Raw genomic sequence first — 21,025 nt, 5'->3', positions numbered from 1 at the left:
GCCATGACAACTGTATCAGCCTTCCTAATTAAGTTGCTCATGTAAGGAATATGGAGGAAAAGCTATTTAGATAGCAAAGTTGAAAAATGTGTAAGTACAACCACTGTAGACCATTTAGGGTGAGCATAATTTTTTCTTAAAGATCATTTAAAAAGAGTAACACCAGCGATGCTACTTTATGAGACTACACAGTAGTTAGGAGTGCAATGGCAGTATAACACTATGAATTTGAGTCATGAGGCTGAAGATAAAAATCCAAGGGCAGATCTTCAACTGCTGCCAAATAGTCATTGCTCCAGCCAAACAATGACCATTGAATCCAGCTGAGGATCTGTCCCTCTGTGTACATTGTTGACACTTGTTTCATTGAAGCTGTATTATACTAATTTGTAGTGCCTGAGCGGGCAGACCCAGAGTAATCATAGTGAAAGTTTGCATAATAGATATTAATTTGAATAGGAATGCTTACTTTTTAACACCTTCTGAAGTATCTAGTAAGCATCTACTGCATACCAAATAATTTACTACACAATTTGTAAAACAGAGAGCAGAAAAATATCGTTAGCCACTAATTTCTAAACTCTAATGGTAATATGCTTCCATGGTTTAAAATATTTTCCAGTAAAGTGCTGAAGAGAAGCATTTTTTTCAGCTGAGCTCACTGAAAGTTCAAAGGATAAATATATCACAATGACAAATTGCAAAATGCTATTCATACATGGAGGTAAAAATTGTTCCCTCATTTGTTTGTATTTCATATAAGCTGTAATATTGTTATTTCCAAAGAAAATACAGAACAAAATGAATTCTGATTAAAAATACAAGTATTGTTAATGGACCTTAGCAGAAATTTGTCTTAGCTTGAAAAGAAAAGTTACAGAAGCTGAATGTGTTCTGTTTGGGTGAAATTCACTCCAGCACAAAGGGTATACATAGGGCTGTCAGCACCACTTTATCTCCGAATCAGCTCCCTACAAGGTGGGTGACAACTGGATTGGCCAGTACAAGGGATTTCTACAGCTCCTCCATGCTGGGAGAGTGAGTGTGTGTTGGAGGGAGAGAGAGCTGGGTAAAAGGTGACATGGGCACAGATCTATTGGCTTCATCGTGTCCCCAGGTGGGCATGGGAGGGCAATTCTCAATCCAGTCCTCATGAACTTCACCAGCACATTATGGTGCTAAACGGGCAAAGTGTATTTCACTCTTTGACCTTGTTTCAGGTAAAGTTTGTTTTGTACCCCATCAAATCCTGCTTACCTTACCCACATGAATAGTCCTGGGCTTGCAGTATCTGCTTTCGTGTAAGTCCTAAAAGTCTTGACAGGATACAGATCTCTGTCTTTGATTTCTTGTGAAGAACAGGGATTTTCATCTGTCACCCGTTTCATCTTCTCGTGTTAGGTCACAATGAATCAACAAATTCTGAGGGTCAAATCAGAAAGATACATTCTAAATGATTAAGTCAAAAAGGAGGGAACATGGAATTCTGAATAAGCAACATTAAATTGGATCTTTGTTTGAAAATTATACAGCAAGAAAAGGTAAGTTAATAATGTTATTAGCATAATACATATAGTACCATAATGTGCTGGGATCAGAAGCGTTAACTAGCACAAGCACAAGTTAAAACCTTAAAAGTCAATACTTTCACTACTCAGGGTTTTCTCTCTTGTATTTTACTATTTTAAAAAATCACTTATGGAATTAATATACTATGATTTCTCATTCCAAATAATTATGTCGGTCTCTCTCTCTCTCACACACACACATAGCATTCTATAACAACAGGACTATTATAGAAAATGATCTAAAACATGTGGACTGCAGCCAATATTTGGATATGGTGTAGTTAATTCTGGAAGGTCTAAAAAGGAAATAATTCAACTCATTGCAGAGGAAAATGTGCTACTCTTAAATACTTTTAATTACAAAGAAGCATATCAAAGTATGCAAGCTCGCACTCCAAAAATTGAAAAAAGAGCTGATTCTACAGAGTTTGGGGATGGGAGCTTTTGACCAAATTTCCAAAATTGTGTGCAAAAGGACGTGTGCACTTCTGTACCTTTCATCTGGTATCTGTGGAACACCCAATGTGTAAACTTCAGTGGTTTGCTAGATCGCACACTATGCATATGCTTAAATGTTGCTGCTAAATGCTATGCGTCTTGTGTGACACTCATGACTTCAGAGCTCTATCATTAATTCCTGCAAGCCCAGTGGCCTGCAGCCTCTCCTGGTTACTGGGGCCTGCTGTAGCACCTGCTCTGCAGGTAACTCAAAGACCTCTCTGCACCTCTGCCTCTTCTTCCACTGCTGGATCAGAGTGGGGAAAGAGCACTTGGTGGCCGTAGTTGGGACAGAGATGAAGGGTGCTCAGTACTGGCCCCAGACAGACCCCATTCAGCTTCCTTTCACTCAGCTGGCTCCCAGCTTCCCCTTCCGGAAATCGCCAGCCACATCCAAACTTCCACGCAGCTTCTACCCTAGACAACCCTCCCCCAGTTCCTCCCCACACAGCCACACTCCACCTTTTCCCAGCCATATCCTCACCCAGCCACTTCACCAAATAACTTCCATCTTCCCTCCAAAAAGCCCCATTCAGCACCCAGCTGCCTCCCTAGCTAGCTCCTGGCACCTTTAGACATCCACCAGTTTTCACCCATCAACACATCTAGTACCTGCCACTCACCCCAGCACTCTACTCCCTACCCTTAACCGCTGTTAAGTATTCTGCAGCTCCTTCTCTTTTGTCCTTCCTCCCCCGCATTACTTTGGGCTGGGTGTGTTGAGCATACGCTGAAGTTGACAAAGATATGCAAATTAGCTGATTTATTGATTTGCATAAATGGTCACACATGAAGCTGCTCAAAACTTGGCAGCTGTACTTAAATGCTTTGCTGGACTGGGGCCTCAAATTGAGGTTTGTGTGGGCCTGTTTCTATGCGCTCTCACAACCCAGGCTTGTATGGCCTTTTGAAAATGTGATCATTAATGTTTGCCAGATCAGTAGTTTTATGGAAAAGGAATATTTCTACCACAATAATTCCCTGCCCAATTAGTAGGGGCAGTACAGAGCTGTCAGTCCTGCTCAGCAGGGCAGAAGACCCAGACCCTTTCAGGCATTTTCAAAGATGCATAGAAACTAATTGATATACTGCTTCTGTCACCCTTCCTCAAACTGAGTGTACCTTACTCCACGTGAAATAAATAGCAATATTCACAAAGTAAGGTGCTACTTAGCATGAGTGAGGGTGGCAGAATTAGGCCCTTATTTATTTATTTGCATTAAACAAACAAGAGTCTCCAGCCCAAATGCAAAGAATCAGATCTTCATATGGAAAAAACCTCTGAATTACAGGATGATTCTGGACTAACAAACATATTAATCATTGAAATGGTATTACCAGACAAGAGATCTTCCTTTCTTCCTCCTCTCACATCTGCACTAGTGGAAAGTAACAAGCAATGACAATCCCATGAACATAGATGAGAAACAAAGCTATCCAAAAGAAATCTAATAAACAGAGAATTTAAGATATTAATACAGAGACTTCCTCTTAGAGAGCCTTCTCTTTGCATCACAAAGATTGTACCAGAAATCCAGTGTATAACATTGAAACCTGGTTGCAGCTCTGCATATTTCTTGGGCTGAAGCCAATGGACTTTTGGCCCACAAGGTGGACATACTACACTTTGGGGCTGTGTTTACACAGGGGAATTTTTACCCAAAATAATAAAAATAAAATCCCACACTTGCTAATTCCAGTGCAGCTGCACCAACATTAGCAACAATGGGATCCTTAGTGTAGACGGCTTTCCGGCTCCGGCAGACGTTTTCAGCATTGTGTCAATTAACCCTGCTTTGAGTGGGGTTAATTGACACAGCGCTGAAAATGGCTCTGGAGATGAAAACTCTTATGTGTAAGGGCTCCCAGGATTGCTAAAGACGGTGCAGCTGCACTAATATTAGTAATGGTGGGAATTTTCTGTAAAAATTCCCTGACGTCGACAAGGCCTGAGAGTGAGCCTTCAATTTTTTTCTGGGTCTTGTTCGTCAATTTCAATTTTGCTTCCCTCATGCATTATCTCAGCCATCTGCAGATCACTGATTTTTAAGGCAGCAGTTCCTTTGATCATAGCAGGTTGGGTGGAATGAAAGAAAAGAGTGGAAGATTTGCAGTTCACTCTGGTCCCTACAATACATACTCTAAAGGTTCTTCACACATACAGTTTGTGCCCACCCTTTTCTTTCTTGTGCTTTGTATTCCTGCAGAATGAAGGGAGCCTAATCAAACAGGACCAGTGAAAATGAGAGATATGGTTAGTCATAAATGAAGGTGATATTCTCAGGAATCCAATTCTCCTCCTGGAAGGATGAGTTTTCCATGGATAGACAGTCAAGATACAAAAGATGTTGCCTCGGAAGATTATTTGGTGAGTTCCTAGAGTACCCAGTTTAGGTTCCAAGGAGGGCAAAATTGTTCCTGAAATGGATTTATGAGTTTGGCCACTCTGATGACCCACGATACAGGGGAATATAGACAGAGCTGCCTCAGCTGTCTGTTCACTGGATAGGATAGCCACTTGCACCTATAGGGCTAGATCAGTGGTTCTCAAGCTATGGGGTGGGCCTCCCAAGGGAGGTGTGAGAATGTGTCAAGGGAGGTGCGAGCTGTGTGCTTTTTTTTTTTTTTTAAGAGCTCTGGCTCTTAGCCCCAGGTAGCTGGGGCTCATGCAGAAGATCCATGCACACCTGGGAAGGGGGGATAAAGAGGAAAGCCAGAGGCTGCAGCCCTACTGCCCTGGGGCTGACCGCTGCAGTCCTGCCTCCTGGCTCTTCCCCTGTCCCCTGGTCAATTCCTCACCAGGAGGCGGCCCAGGCTCAGGCTCTCCTTCCCTTCCCCTCTCCCCAATCCCTCACCTGGAGGCAGTAGGGCTTCAGCAGTGAGCAGGAGCACAGAAGTAAGGGTGGTGATGGGATGCTAAGTCCGATGTGAAAAGTGATAATGACGAATATCACTTTTCACATTGCCGCCCTTACTTCTATGCTCCTGCTGGCACGGCGCTGCTTTCAGAGCTGGGCTCCCGGCCAGCAGCCACTGCTCTCTGCTCTGCCTTCAAAGCTGGCTGGAGGAATATGTTGTGGGGTGTTTTTTTTGGGGTGGGGGCAACTACAGACACAAAGAAGGAGGGCCCGATCAAATAAGTTTGAGAACCACTGGGCTAGACTGTGCCTTTAAGTTACTAATCCAGCATTCAGGGCACTGCTGAGCCAGGTCACTCTAGGAGTTGCTCCAGGAGGATCTGTCTCTTAGAAGGTGCAATTCTTCTTGCACCTCCAAGAAGTAGCGGGCGAGTGCACGCTGCACAATCCCTTAGAATGTTGCAAACTGCTCCCCTGTCCATGTCCAGAAATCCTTGCTTGCTGGCACTGTAAAAGTTGCAGCCAAAACTTGCCTTCATCCCAACCCATAGCTCTCCTGTGAATTTTAGGAGAGAGAAGTCTTTGCACTTCGGTTGTTCCTAGCTCTTTTCACCCTTCCTAAGAACACTCAAACAATGGCCAAGCACCATCTAGCACATAATGTGCTTATGCTGTGGCCCACAGGCTGTTTTGCAGCATTCAAGGATATCTAGCCACCTGAAAGACCGCTGATAGAATCATAGAAATACAGGGCTGCAAGGGACCTCAAGAAGTCAGCGAGCCCTGCCCACTGCTCTGAGGCAGGACCAAGTAAACCTACACCATCTCTGACAGGTGTATGTCCAGCTTGTTCTTAAAAATGTCCAATGATGAGAATTCCACAACCTCCATTGGAAGCCTATTCTAGTGTTTAACTAACCTTAGAGTTAGAAAGTTTTTCCTAATATCTAGCCTAAATCGCCCTTACTGAAAATTAAGTCCATTACTTCTCGTCCTACATTCAGTGGACATGGAGAACAATTGATCACTGTCCTCTGTAATAGCCCTTAACATATTTAAAGACGGTTATCAGGTTGTCCCATCAGTCTTCTTTTCTCAAGACTAACCATGCCCAGATTCTTTAACCTTTCCTCATAAATCAGGTTTTCTAAACCTTTCATCATTTTTGCTGCTCTCCTCTGAATGATCTCCAATTTATCCACACGTTTCTTAAAGTGTGTTCCCAGAACTGGACACAGTACTCCAGCTGAGACCTCACCAGTGCCAAGCAGAGTGGGACAATTACTCCCCCCCACATCTTACAGATGACACTCCTGTTAATATACTCTAGAAGGATATTAGCCTTTTTCGCAACTGCATCACATCATTGACTCTTATTCAACTTGTGATCCACCATAACGCCCAGATTTTTTTCAGCAGTTCTATTACCCAGCCAATTATTCCCTGTTTTGTAGTTGTGCATCTGATTTTTCCTTCCTAAGTGATATACTTTCACTTCTCTTTATTGAATTTCATTTTATTGGTTTCAGAGCAATTCTCCAATTTGCCATGGTTGTTTTGAATTCTGATCCTGTCTTCCACAGTGCTTGTAACCCCTCCCGGCTTGGTGTCATCTGTAAATTTTATAAGCATACTCTCCATTCCATTATCCAAGTCATTAATGAAAATATTGAACTAGGACTGACTCTTTCAGGATCCCACTAGATACGTTCTCCCAGGTTGACTGTGACCCACTGATAACTTTCAACCAGTTTTGCAACTACCTTATAGTAATTTCATCTCGGCCACATTTCTCTAGTTTGCTTATGAGCATGTAATGTGGGACTGTGCCAAAACCCTCACTAAAATCAAGATATATCACGCCTACTGCTTCCCCCCAGTCACCAAGCCAGTAACCCTGTCAAGGAAGAATGGTTCGGCATGATTTGTTCTTGATAAATCCATGTCGGCTATTCCTTATACCCCTGTTATCCTTTAGATGTTTACAAACTGATTGTTTATTAATTTGCTCCAGTATCTTTCCTGATATCAAAGTTAGGCTGACTGGTATATAATTCCCTGAGTTCCCTTTGTTCCCCGTTTTAAAGATGGATACTATATTTTCCCTTCTCCAGTCCTCTGGGACCACACTTGTCCTCCATGAGTTCCCCAAGATAATTGCTAATGGTTCCGAGATTGCTTCAGCTAATTCCTTAAGTATCCTGGGATGAATTTCATGAGGCCCTGATGACTTGACTACATCTAACTAATCTAAATAGTCTTTAACCTCTTCTTTCCCTATTTTGGCTTGCACTCCTTTGTCCTTGTTGTTAATATTAATCGTGTTGAGTATCTGGTCACTATTAACCTTTTTAGTGAAGACTGAAGCAAAAAGGCATTAAACACCTCAGTCTTCTTGATGTCAGTCATTAGCTCTCCTTCCCTGCTAAGTAGAGGATCTACTTTTTCCTTCGTCTTTCTCTTGAACTTAATGTAATTAAATAACCTCTTCTTATTGCCTTTTATGCCCCTTGCTAAATGTAACTCATTTTGTGCATTTACCTTTCTGATTTTGTCCCTTTTATGCTTGTGCTAGTCTTTTGTGCTCCTCCTTAGCAATTTGTCCATGTGTTTCTACTTTTTGTAGTATTACTTTTTGATTTTCAGGTCATTAAAGATCTCCGGATGGAGTCATGTTGGCTTCTTACTATTCTTCCTATCTTCCTTTTGCATCTCGTGTTGTGTAATATCTCAGCAATTCAGAGCATCTGAGACCCTGGCTAACACAGGTGGGAGTTACTGGCAGTGTGTACTCAGAGAAGGGCTCTTGTGTATGGGACTTGTGTGTCCCCATGGTTTAACACAGCATGAGCCTGTTGACGTCAGGACATAGTTCAAATTCTGTCTGTTTTCCCAGGCTTTTGAGAAAGGGGAGGACTGAAAAAATGAGTCAGGGAAATTATTTTAAAAATGTATAATCTTACATAAATTTTAACCTATAATTTATAATGAAGACTGGAGGTCTTTTTAAAAATATGCCCTGGCTCAACCAGAAGTTATGGGGCTTGAAACTGGGTGAAATTATATGGTATTATGGGAGAAGTCAGACTAGATGATCTAATCATCCCTTCTGGCTTTAAAATCTATTATTTTTACTGAGACTGAATAACTAAATATGTAAGCAGGAGTTAATTAATGTATTTAATCAGATATGTCAATGTTTTAAATGTTACATAATCCAGGATATATGGCACATTTAATACAAATCTAAGTATTTAAATAAATACATCTCTAATTCTTCTCTTCCTAATGATAAGATTGTAAACTCTTTGGGCAGAGACCATGCATTCTTTTATGTGTGTAAAATACTTATCTCATGATGGCTGCTACCAGAATCAAATAATAATAATAATTAATTCTTGGGATCATGATCTTTGTTGATAGACTAATGCTTAAAGCTAAGCCAAAACCTTATGCAGTGTTTCCTGGAGGAAAGTAGAGTATTCCAGTCAGGCCGTCATCATTCTTCTTTATGGCTACTCCATTTAATGAACACAATATCAAATTCAGGGATACAGGGTCTAGGTGGAACAATGATCCTTACTTGACACGATTGGTTAGCTGTTAAAAGGAATGGATGCCTAGATATCTCCACTGACCACTAGGGTGGAAAACCAGGGACTACATGGCTACTTGGGAACTTGTTCAGCAGTAAGATTAGTGGGAAAGTGCATAAGAAGGTTGTGTAGGAGTATGTAGGCCCATTTACGGGCCAGGCTGGAACTCATAAATAGAACAGCCTGGGGATAATGCAGAAGACTCCCCACTCTGTTCTAGTGGCCTGTTTAAACAGGAAGAGGAAGCTGAACAGGGTGGGAGGAGAATGGAAGCTGAACAGCCTGCAAAAGGGTGGTGAGCTCTCTCCATCTCTAGAAGGCTAGCCTGACGAGGCAGAAACTTTGTTTGGGAGCTCTGAACCCAGATCCTGAGGTAATGGTCCGTGAACTGTTATTTCCAAGTGCTCTTCCCTGGGGCTCCATTAAAGAAGACATACTTATTTTGACGAGTTTGTTTTGGCTTATTATTAATCTGATCTGTGCAAGATAATTTATTGGTGCCAAGCTGGAGGAAAGAAAGGTGAGGATCACCTTCAATGCCACTTCTGGGCACAGGGGAATGCATAGAATGGCCCTGCCTGTTACAAGTATCTTCAGCCAGGGTGGGCAGCCAGCATCTGTTCCTCATACTATTGTGTCCTTTGAGAAATATTTGCTCACCTTTTGATTACAGTCTGATGCAAACATATCTGCTTATAAGCAGTTGCCTCAAAAACTTCGCAGCTTGAAATCCATTCTGTGTACTATATGTCCTCTCTGCTTCTGTGTTCAGGTATCCTGGATATGAGTGGCTTGAATTAAAACTAAGCTGTTTGATTAGTCAGAGGCAGATTTCTATTATAAATTCTTCTTTCTTTGGTCCATCAAGAAGACCATGTTGATTCAAGTCGTAGCGATTTTCAGGGGATGAAGAAATACACTCAACTACAGATGAATGATGAACTCATGGCCCTTTATATCTCAGATGGTAACACTTATTTGTTTTCTGTTGTTATTGTTATTCATTTGTATTGCCCAACCAGGATTAAAATTCTATCATGCTATGTACAGTACGAACACCAGTACAGAAAATGACAGCCCCTGCCCTGAACAGCTTTCAAAGTAAGACAGTTCTGGACAGTTGTCTGATGTGAATGTTGTCTGATTATGGCATTACATTAATACCTTTGAATCATAGCATTGTCACCAGAACTGTTAAGAACTTGGTGAAGACACACATGACTATTAATAGCCCATATGGGATGAATCAATAAGAACAGTGGTTTTGGAGATAAAAGATCACAGGAATCTTATGTACCATTGTCTTACAGAGACATCAACAAGATGAATGGATGTTATAAAAATTATTTACTGCTCCACCTGAAACTATTGATTTTTATGATCTTTGTTTGAAATCTTGCTCTTTCATGCAACAGTTAAATCTTTTGATGTACTGGATGGATTTGGAGATCTTCAGATTTCTAGAGCCCTGTGTGGATACAAAATTTGTGTCCTCATCCAATCTGCGATCCGCAAACATCGTCCCTGGATATAAAGCAGATATCCACAGATTTCCAGGGCTCTATAACATTTGGATCCGCATCCATCCACAATCCGCAAACATGGTCCCCGGATATCCAGAGATTTACAGGGCTCTACAGATTTCTTCACAATGTGAAGAAAACTGAATATCATTCAAAGTGGCTTTCTGTCTGTAGGATTCTTGTGATAGTCCATCTGTAAAATCTCAGAGCTATCTCTATCTTCATGGCTAGTTGCTTTGTGAGCTCTGTTTCATCGCTGCTTGGCCCCATTGTCCCTGCTGATTGTAGCTTATTTGAGGGGAAAGAGGAAGTCCTGGAGGCAGCTACATCTTAGCCTATTGAGAGCTTTGAAGATAATGACCAAGACCTTGAAGTGGATATGGAATTAGTTGAGAGGCGACAGTAGCCTATGAAGCACTAGTGTGATGCTCCCAGTGTCCTGTTTAGGGAGATGGAAGCCTTCGTGAAGCCTTCACAATCAGCTCTATGTAGAGTGAATCCACCCTTGCCAAGATAAAGGCATGAATAACTGTGGCTAGGTCTGCATCTGAGAGGAAAGAATGGCAGAAGATGGGAGAAGACACTTTGGGATGCTAGCTGATGATTTTGGTAAGATTTTTAAGTCGTGCACCTCCTAGACAGTTGGAGGACACACCTTTTGACAAAGGGCTTCAATCAGTCCCTTAAAGTGTTCCTCTTTCCCATCAGTATCACCTCCACCCAATCAAGTTTCATTCTGAGCCAGCTGCACTTCATCCAGGAGCTGTTTTTTCTTTCAGAGTCTAGTAGAGATGACAGGTTTCAGAGTAGCGGCCGTGTTAATCTGTATCCGCAAAAAGAAAAGGAGGATAAATTTGTTAGTCTCTAAGGTGCCACAAGTCCTCCTTTTTTTAGTAGAGATGAGTAACTGCATTGTCTCTTTCTTAGCAAGTGCAGCTGTAATATTGAGAATTTAGTTAGACATATAGGAGGGAAGACAGCACCAAAAGGTCAGGACTGTTGCATGTGAGAGGTCTTGTGGAGAAGTGAACCTGGTGAGCCAGCACTTAGTGGTTAATTGTACAGAAGGCTCATGAGAGGTCTAGAAGTACTAGTGTTTGCCCTTTTCCATGGGTATAAGGAGATTATCTAGCAATGCAACTAGTGCATCTCTGTGCCATATCTTGTTGTAGACATCTTACTTTTCAATTTATTCTTTGTTATTTGCATCAGAAATGTCACTTATGAATCAGATGCTATTTGCAAGGTTAGTACCTTATTGTATGTCTTATACCCCTCACTTGGAGCCTTTGTGCAGAGGTTTGGAGGTTGAAGTGAATGGGGCAGGACAAAATAACTAAGTCACTGGAGGAAGCAAACAAGTAGCTATTAGAAAGGTTGGTTGACAAACCTTTATGCCTGACAAGCTGTAGCAGAGGAGCTGAGGTGCATTTGTACAGCTGCCCAAACTTGGCTAGTTCAGGTTTGAGAGAGAGGACCAGTGGTGCTGGGACACTTTTTATAGTGGGGGTGCTGAAGGTGAACACCATATATGTGGGTTATTACTACATCAACCCCGACGTGCCGGCAGCATCCCCAGCACCCCTAGTTCCAGCGCCTATGGCAGAGGACTGGGGGCAGTGGGAATCCCCGGTCTGTCCCTTTAAACCTGCAGCAGCAAGTTGGGCATGAACGGTGCTGGACACGTGAGTTGGTCTCCGTGTGCTCTAGCCTGCCTCTGCTTCCAATGCTGCTGTATTTCTAATGTTGTATCTGGCCGCGGTCCAGCCCCCGATCCTAGGGTTTTCGCCCTGCCTCCTACTCCTCCTCGATTTTTTTTTTCACACAGCCCCCTCCTATTTTTTCCACCCACGGGCAAAGGTGTTTTTGTTTTTACTCATCCTAGTTTAATCCGTGGGCAGGACTCGCCTAATAATATTTCTAGCCCCAGCAGCTCACATCACACACACGACCACAGCTCTCGCTCGCTCGCTCTCCCTCTCTTTTTGTTTAAATGATCGCTCTTTCTCTGCCGCTCCCCAGCCCCCCATCTCCACAGTGTGCATGACTCCTGGCCGGAGGGCCGAGTCCCCCGTGCCTTTCCAATGTGTCTCCTCTTACTGGGTCCTGAGCCGGTCCCCGGGCGATAGCCACCGCTTGCTTCCCATTTTTGCAAGAAGATATTTCCCTCCCCCCCCCCACTTGGTTTGCTCCTGCTCTGCTTGCCGCGGTCCCCCCTCCTGGCATTTGTAGGGCTGCAATTCACCCTCTCTCCCTCCTTCCCCACCCCCCCTCTTGAACTGCTCCGCGTTACTAGCGATCCCTGCTCCCAAAGCGTACGGGAGAGAAGAGAGGAGAGTCCCCCCCCGCGCCGCCGCCGCCGCCACCACCACCAGCACCGCTACCACCATCACCTCCTCCTCCTCCCCTTCTCTCCTTTTTGGCAGCACCAGGACGTCCGGTGTGTGGTGGTGGCAGCGGGCGGCGAGCGCTCGGGTTGAACCCCCCCCCGCCCCCCCTTAGCTTTCAAGGTGCTCGGAGCGATTGTTCCCGGCTGAGCAGCGGCGGCGGCGGCGGCAGGCGGCAGGATGAGCACGCGAGGGGAAGGAGCCGGCCAGCCTTCCACTTCCACCGCTGCCCAGGAGCAACCTGCAGCCACAGCGCCTCAGAAGAGAGGACGGGGCAGACCCAGGAAGCAGCCACAAGTCAGTACCCGCTCCCTGCACGGAGCGCGCGCGCGAGAGGAGACGAGCGTGGCCATGGACTGGCTCCCGCTGCCACCGGAGTCCTGGGGACCGGACCGGGCGGGGGGTGAGGGGCTGCGGGGGGGGGGGGGCGGGGGGCTTTGTTGCGCGCCCTTCCCCGCTAAGCGGCCCGCCGGCGGGGGGAAAGGCGCAGCGGCGGCGGCGGCAGGCGGCGCGGGGTGGGTTGCCGGGCAGAGGCGCTGGCTATTGTGCGCGGCGCGCTGCTGGCGGCGGCGGCGGCGGTAGCGCTGTTCAATGGAAATGTGCGGCGCGGAGCCGGCCAACCAGCGCGCGCTGGGTCATCCCCGAGCCGAGTTTGAAATTGCGAGAGGGCGAAGGGACCGAGCTGCGCTGGCGCCCGCCTCTCGGAGCCTTTGCAAGCTCCGGGCCTGGGGGGGTCGGGTCCCACCGCCGGCTGCTGCAGCCTCCGAGCTTGACCAGCCCAGCCCCTAGATCCTGGGGCTGGGGGGTGCGGCTGCAAAGTCGCTTGGCTTTTGGTCCCCCCACCCCACCCCCCTTCGTGTGCACGAAGGTGCCCCCCACTCCCGGCGGCGAGGGGGGAGGCTGCTGGAGGGGGGCAGCGCCGCAGTCACAACACCTTTTGCATTTCCGGAGCCCTTTGCCAGGCAGGTCATTCTTCCACCTCCCGGGGGGGCTGTTCCGGGTTCTGGCTGCGGGCGGGGAGAGCCAGCGCTCCCCCCCTCGCTTTGCACCCCTGGTCAGTTTCAGGGACTCCAAAAAGGGCCCCTCTTCACTTGCAGGACCCGACTGGGGTTGAAGCTTGCTCGACTTGTGCCCCCCCCCCCTTCATTTCCTGCAGTGACATTGCCACTCTGCTTCCCCGAGTCCGGCTCTTTTCACCCCCTCTGAAGCGATGTATGCTGCGGGGATTTTGCCTGCGGATGCAACCAATTAAGCTTGCAGCTTTGCAGAGGCAGCACGGGGAAGCACCGAGCTGGAGGTTTTGTTTGCCATAATTCGCAGGCTTCGGAAGTACCGATTGGAAGTGTGTGGGGATTTCTAGTGAGCTCATTTAAACTGACTTCCGCGGGCTTTAAACATGTTTACTCCATTCGTTAGTATCCCACCACTTCCTTCAAAGCATGTCAGATGATTTGAAAATATTATGGGAGCTCTGAGGTGCAGAACATCCTCGAAAGCATTCCCCTAAACTGGGGGATATGCAGCTGCTCCTGCCCCTCCAGTGTGCTCCTGAAAAATGCACAGAAAATCCTTATGGAAAACCACAAAACTGGAGCCCCACGTTTTCCCGCTCTGCCCTGTGACACTTATTCAGCTTTGCGATCTCAGCTTTATACCCCACAAACTCACTTTACACCTGGCTCCGACAACGTGGTCTTGCAACAAAACCAACCAGTAGCATTGGCTCTGCAAGTTTTGAGCATGGCTTTTTTTTTTAGCATTTGAATGGCTCGGAGAGAAAGAAAACTGCATCTCCTAAAACGTGTTCGATCCAGATGTGCACCATGTCTCTGTGGCTCGCAACTGAGAATCGTATCATTTAGTCTCCTTTCCAGACTATCTAAATGTACTAGGGAATTTAAAATCTAAAGGGTTTTAGGATGGTTTAAGTTAACATACTGCATTTAATTAATTTTACCACATCCTGTAATCTGAATGAAATGTTCAATATTTAGAACTAGAAGAGTTTTATAGTATTTATGATTCACTGAATAAATATTTGGAATCCGAACTATTAGTCATTCATATCCATTTTAATGACTAGTTAATTTACTAACAAACACAGGGACCAGTTAAGAAAAATGCTAAAATAATCACTGTTCTTGTATAGATGTGTTAAACTTTTTTGTTACAGATATTTTATTTCCAAAAATATATATTGCATGCCAAAAATCTGTTGTAAAGAAATCTTTACATTTACATTTTAACAAAAGACAATTAAGTTTGGACAAATGCAAACTTCATAATAACAAAGGCAAATAAAAAAAACTATTTGTGCCCTTAAGAGAAAATTGCAGATTACTTTCCAGTTTTTCAGTATTGAGCTTTTCCAAAAAATGTTTGTGATAGAAACTACATACCATAGTTGTATACTCTTATGATGAAACATAAATGAAATGAGTAATTAATTTTGAAAAACCATCTTTCCACAAAGTTCACAGTCAACATCCCTGTTAACAATTTGTGTTTTCTGGTATGTTTTACAGTTGTTAGAATATGCAAATTTTCATTATGTTCTTACATAATTACAATTTAAATGAAGTCTCCATTTAATATGCAAACTAGAGTTCTCTACTTCATTTTAAACTTTGTATCATTCATTTACACTTCATGTTTTTAGGTAGCTCTTCAGTTGTTGTTTATACTTAAGGTCTATTTGGGTAGTGTCTTGTGGAGATTCTTGCTACAATAGCATGTTTTCCTGTGTTTAGGAACCAGCTGGAGAACCATCTCCTAAAAGACCAAGAGGAAGACCAAGAGGAAGCAAAAACAAGAGTCCCTCTAAAGCAGCTCAGAAGGTGAGATTATGAGAGAGAGAGAGAGAGAGAGAGAGAGAGAGAGAGAGAGAGTTCTTAACAGTTACTGTTAGTTTCCAAATTATTCCAGTCATTCAGCCTTTGAACTGTAGAGTTTGAACCATTTTTAATAATGGAGGCCACATATTTTCCGCATTTTACCTTTGTAAGATCAGAGTTAACATTTGCTGCAGAAAGACCCTAGCACAGAACATATGAGGTCAATTTAGTTTTTGTACAGTGCATACAGTATGAAATAATATGACATATTTGAGATATTGATTGAGATCTTCTGCAGCTAGCATTGTGGTCTAGAAAGAAAATCAATATTATTAATTATTATTATTAATATTATTTTCCAGTTTAAGATTTAAAAAGTCTTCTGTGCATAAAAATGAAAATTCATTTCCTGTACATTTATTTACATTACTACTTCAAACCAAATCTGTCTATTAAAGCTAAGTGCTTTGTCAAACATATGGTAATTAGAAGTAAATCCAATTATGTGTTGATAGAAATATTTCTTGAAATTTACAGTTTTAAAATGTGATGGTAAACTGTGAGTTACAGTAACAGCCTGCTATGTATTGTTTTGTAATCACTTTCAAAGATGCTATTTCTTGAAGCAATATTAGTCTTTTGAACCACTCCTACAATTTGGTGTTGCTAGCAGATACATACCATAGGGGTTCTGAATAGTTTAGCAATGGTACAGACCAGTCCAGTGAAGACAATCCTTTTAGTTCATTGATTTTAAATTGCAAGTTCAACCTGAAAAACTAGCTTAATTTAAATTTGCCAATGCTGTGCATTATAAAATCTTGCTAACAAGGCTAATAATACATTTATATGTGACATTTTTTTGGTGAACATAAGAAGTAAATGCAAGTATGTAGTTTTGAAAATAAGTACAGGAGTGATGGTTCTGTGGAGGGTTCCACAGCAGTTAGCACTAATTTACGGGTACTAAGTTGAAAACAAAAGCTTACAAAATCTGGGAGTGAACTGTGGTGCTTAAGTGTATCAGTGTCTTTTACTCTTTAGTAGTTATGTGGTAAAATGTGTTTTGGAAGATGGCTGTTGGCTCATCTAATTATGGTTAATTTTAAAATGTGGTTTACTTTGTGCCTGAGGGCACTGACCATGTTAAGTTTGATAGTTTTCAGTGTTATAAATTACCATAGCAACTAGTGATAAATATTAAGTTCTTTCATGTCTGTTTTAAATGTTTTGAACATTAGCTGAAGGAACATTTTCCTATAGTGTTTGAATTTCCAATTGTTTTTTAGTGTCTGGGCTGGGAAAAAACAGTATATTTAATCAATAAATGTATAAGTTGGTAAAAATTGTACTTTTCAGGTTAGATATTTAAAATGTACAAAAACCGCTTTGCTACCCTAATAAGTGTAGGTATTTAGGTTTTTTTCTTTGTATAGTTAAAAATGTACATCAGATTCAGTATTAAACAGTTTAAATTTAATCCTTCAAAAGAGAGAAAACAAATTTTTATTAGTTTGGAAAATTGAAATTTGAGATTAAATGTTTTGAATATTACTGTTGGAAGAGTAGACATTATTGTGTGTAATATTTCTAGCGAGAATAAAATTTTAAATTAATTCTTCATGGAAATGTATATTTAAAAGATATTTCTAGTAGAAATATTAAAGCCTGTTAATAAATCTGAGTGATTTAAAATCATCATAAATTAGAAAAGACTTTTTTATTATACAAAACTATATATTATGCAGTTTAGTTATGTTCAGATCATTTTGGTGCATGTAGTTCCTTTTTAGTCTGAATTAAGAACTGAACAAGTTAATAGCACCTTTTCAATTTTCAGAGTTCACCAAGTAACTACTGTAACTAAGGCAAATTCTACAGAATGTTATGTATAATAAAATTTGACCAACGGGCACATGTCTTATTTACTATTAAAAAATCTTTGACGTTTCCTTAAATATAAGTCTGATGGGTTTGTTTTTTTTTTTAATTTTTGTGATGGAATGGTTGTTAAAATATGTATCTTGGGTAAGATGCACAAGTCTTTGTTAAATATTCCGAAGTGTAAAACAGTTGTAGAACTTTTAAAAATAAGTAAATCAATAAATAAAGTAAAAGCTTTGGGATCATGTTTCAACTAACAGTGTGTTGCCCTTTTTTAAAATAGATGTTGTAATATCACATTTGACACCTCAAAGTTTTTATTTTATACAATTTCTTTTCTGATAAATTTCCTCATAGTAAACCTGAATTGAAAAGTTTGCTCATTTAAAAACAAACAAAAACTCATGGTTCAGTTGTTGTTGGTATCACTTTTTAAAATAATGAATTACAGTTGTAACTTTCTGACATATATATTAATTGAAGGGCCTCTATATCCTTTTCCAGTTCTCAAAGCCTTGCTTGTTAACATTGCTAAGACCCTATATATGTAAACTTGGTTGCTGTACATGCAGTTGAAAATTGCTGGAATTTCTATAGAATAGTGTGTGGCCTATGGTTTTCAAAGTGAGCTCATTGAAATGTACTATAGTGTTCACAACATGTAAGATAAACGTACACCACTAGAACCCACAGAGCAGACGTGAGAAGGCACTCATGATTAATTGATCGGGTGTTCTCTTGCAGACCATTACACATAACAATTAAAAATGTATTACACAAACTGTCAGGGAGCTAAAAATACTCAGACAAGTATTGGAGCTTTGTTTTGTTATACTTTAAAAAGTAAATACCCTTAAATCAGTTGAGGCACCATTTTCCCTGTGATCATGATTCTGTGGTGTATTTAAAATTTCTTGGTGTATGGTTTTTTTTTTTTACTTGCAGAGCTTGTGTTTGGACTTAGTAAACTGGCCTTGGGGCATTTGAAAACAAACTGTGCTTGTTAGGAAATTAGCAATGTGAAACTTGACAATGCATGCAGAATGTTGCAAGACCAATTGGACAGCTAATAATGTAGCAATTACTCTAATTTCAGGTAATACACACATAAAAACTGACTTGCCTATAATACATATCTAGGCTTGGAAAGGTAGTTTTTTATCCGTAAATGTTTGTTGGTGAACGCTGATTTCACTGTTCTCACAAAAATCAATGAAAAATATTTCCATCAATAATAATCAAAATGTACATATAGGCAAAGTAAGAAAAATGCTGCTTGATAACTGGAGTTTGATTTAAGGATATTTACTTTGCATAATTTGATGTGATCACAATTTGTGTTTGAACGGTTTTAAAGCTTTATCTTTTTTAATCTCAATGTCTGCTGTAATTAAATTAATTATTGTCTGACCCTCTCATAATTTCCTACAACTGAGAAAGTTTAAATTGATACAATTTTTTAAAAAAGGCTTAAAACCCATGATTTTGTGCAACAGTGAAAATTTAAATAGATGAAAATAAAAAAGGCTTAGAAACAAACCAATATCAGTCAAAATTATATAAAAATAGAATTTTACCAAGTTTATACATATTTATTACATATATTTATTAGATGAATACAGCAGGTAAGCCTGTAATTTACAAAAAAACACCCCAACCTCTCAGTCGCTTTAATTTTCCACCAACAGTGAATGCGAATAACATATTAACGGATGACAAGTAGGAGACAGACACAAAAGGACTCTAATCACATTGTACTAGAGTGTTCAGAATTACTCTATCATTGGAGCTTATGTCTCTGAACAAGACCTGCTGTCATTCATTTAAACCAAAATTGGAGAATAAATGGAGGACTTCTCTTTTCTAAGGATTATATGTTTGACTTTGCAAAAAGGACAACATATTGACATCCCTCCATTATCTTCTTGGTTGCTCCATACCTATGTTTTATTTGTTAGACTGAGGTAGCACTGTTACCAGTACATCTCCATTTCCCTTATGCATTCAGGGCTTTTCTTTGTTTAGCTCCTATATTTGTGCTTGATAAAATTTCCCATATTTGGAATGAAGAAACGCGCTTTTGGAGTAAAACAATAGAAATAGTTACTTTGTGCCATAACAGAAAACTTCAGAAATCCCAAGAAGTGCTCTTATGTCAAATTCACCTTCAATTTAAAAGTTTAGGTCCAGCTCAATAAAATAGAGTCATTTATTTTTCATTAGAATGAAATTAAATAACTCAAAAACATGAGTTGGAAAATGCACACTTTGCAAACAAAAGTTAGTGGTACTATTTGTATCTACACTTTGTTATATGCCTTCTATGAAGAGAGGTTTGTGTCTCTAAATTAAATAGTCGGGTGAAATCCTGGCCCTGTTTAAATCAGTGAGAGTTTTGCCACTGACTTCTTTGGGGCCATGATTTCACCCTAAGTTGGTTGATGAAAATCTAGTTGCCTTATGAGGAAAGGTTAAAAAAACTGGGCATGTTTAGCCTTGAGAACAGAAGATGGTGGGAGGGGCAACCTGTTAACAGTCTTCAAATATATTGAAGGGCTGTTGTAAAGAGAACTGTGATCAATTGTTCTTCATGTCCACTGAAGGTAGGACAAGAAGTAAGGGGCTTAATCTGGAGCATGGGAGATTTAGAGTAGATGTTAGGAAAAACTTTCTAACTGTAAGGGTAGTTAAGCTCTGGAGTAGCCTTCCAAGGGAGTTTGTGGAATCTGTATCACTGGAGGTTGTTAAGGACAGGTTAGACAAACCTGTCTGGGATGGTCTAGGTTTACTTGGTCCTGCCTCAGTGCAGGGGATTGGACTTGATGACTTCTTGAGGTCTCCTCCAGCCCTGCATTTCTATGATTCTATATGATGTACAAGTGGTCATTGCACCTAAAACATGGAGACTTCAGCCACTGAGATGTTTTCAGTAAGGTGTGTCAGGCAGGACAACCCGTTTGGCGGTAAACTGGATAAATATGACATGGAAGCTGTAACAAGATTAGTCTGTTCAGTACCTCAGAGTCCTTTTATTATGGTTTTTAACAAAGTGACTTCAGTAGAGGGACACTTAATTGTGCAAGTTCTCTTGACTAGGTTTGACAACAGTGATCTTTGTTGAGAGAGCTATCAATTACTCCAGCTAACCTATGCCTCTGACACATTTTATCTTGACATCTCAACAGATCATTTTGCAAAACAGAGTTCACAAGATATGGATTCTGTTGCATTTGTGTTTCTGCTTGACAATATATGGATGCCCGAAGAACACTTTATATCCATTCAATTATTTACACTCATCTTGTCTTGTTAATTGCCTTCAACTGTACAGTTTCAGTTTCTGCTTGGCATTGCCTACCCATAGACCAAGGAGGCGCTGGTGGTGGGAAAGTCACACTCCATTTTTGCTGAGCCCCATACAGTGTGAGGTTATGAAGCAGCTTCAAGTTGCCTTGTGCTATCAAAGCTTAGATGAATTGCAGACCTTTCCATTGACTCTTAACTGTCTTTAATATGAAAAGGATTGAAATGGCAATTGTGATACATGAAAAATACCATTTTCTCAGACATGTTTTGTGCTCTAAAAGCTATTTAATTCAGTTCCACTCCCAAAATGTTTTATCGCAGCAATTAATTGGTTATAATATTGCACACAAAAGTGTGTTAATTTTTAAAAAAGAAAAACACCCTTAAACTGCATATATGCTAACCTTCCCTCCCCTTGCTCAGCCCTTCTCTATTTTATGTTCAGTGTTAAATGTTGTTGTATTATGTTATATAGAGCAAAGTCATGTCTCAGCATGTTGTGTCTTGTGCTGAGATATAACCCAACACAACACACCTTACTCTACATTGCATCAGAGGATTAAAAAGAAAC

The 21,025-nt window shown here is 41.3% G+C and overlaps 1 protein-coding gene across 3 annotated transcripts in view; it reads left to right on the top strand.

Moving 5' to 3' along the window:
- Positions 1-1,212: 1,212 nt before the first annotated feature.
- HMGA2 (high mobility group AT-hook 2) overlaps positions 1,213-21,025 on the top strand; it is a 173,915-nt gene continuing 154,102 nt past the window's right edge. Inside the window, exons 1-3 of one of the 3 annotated variants that reach the window (XM_043548320.1) lie at positions 1,213-1,541; positions 4,274-4,434; positions 15,181-15,267. In XM_043548320.1, the coding sequence (XP_043404255.1) occupies positions 4,375-4,434; positions 15,181-15,267 (147 nt within the window). In that variant the 5' untranslated portion in view covers positions 1,213-1,541; positions 4,274-4,374. Of the gene's footprint in view, positions 1,542-4,155; positions 4,435-11,933; positions 12,728-15,180; positions 15,268-21,025 lie in introns of those variants that run through there. The other 2 variants (XM_043548324.1, XM_037887188.2) reach the window with 2 other exon arrangements.

The sequence above is a fragment of the Chelonia mydas genome, chromosome 1 (genome assembly GCF_015237465.2).
Source record: "Chelonia mydas isolate rCheMyd1 chromosome 1, rCheMyd1.pri.v2, whole genome shotgun sequence".
NCBI lineage: Eukaryota > Metazoa > Chordata > Testudines > Cheloniidae > Chelonia > Chelonia mydas.
Note: the sequence above shows the minus strand (reverse complement) of the source record. Positions and strands in the feature narration are given on the sequence as shown.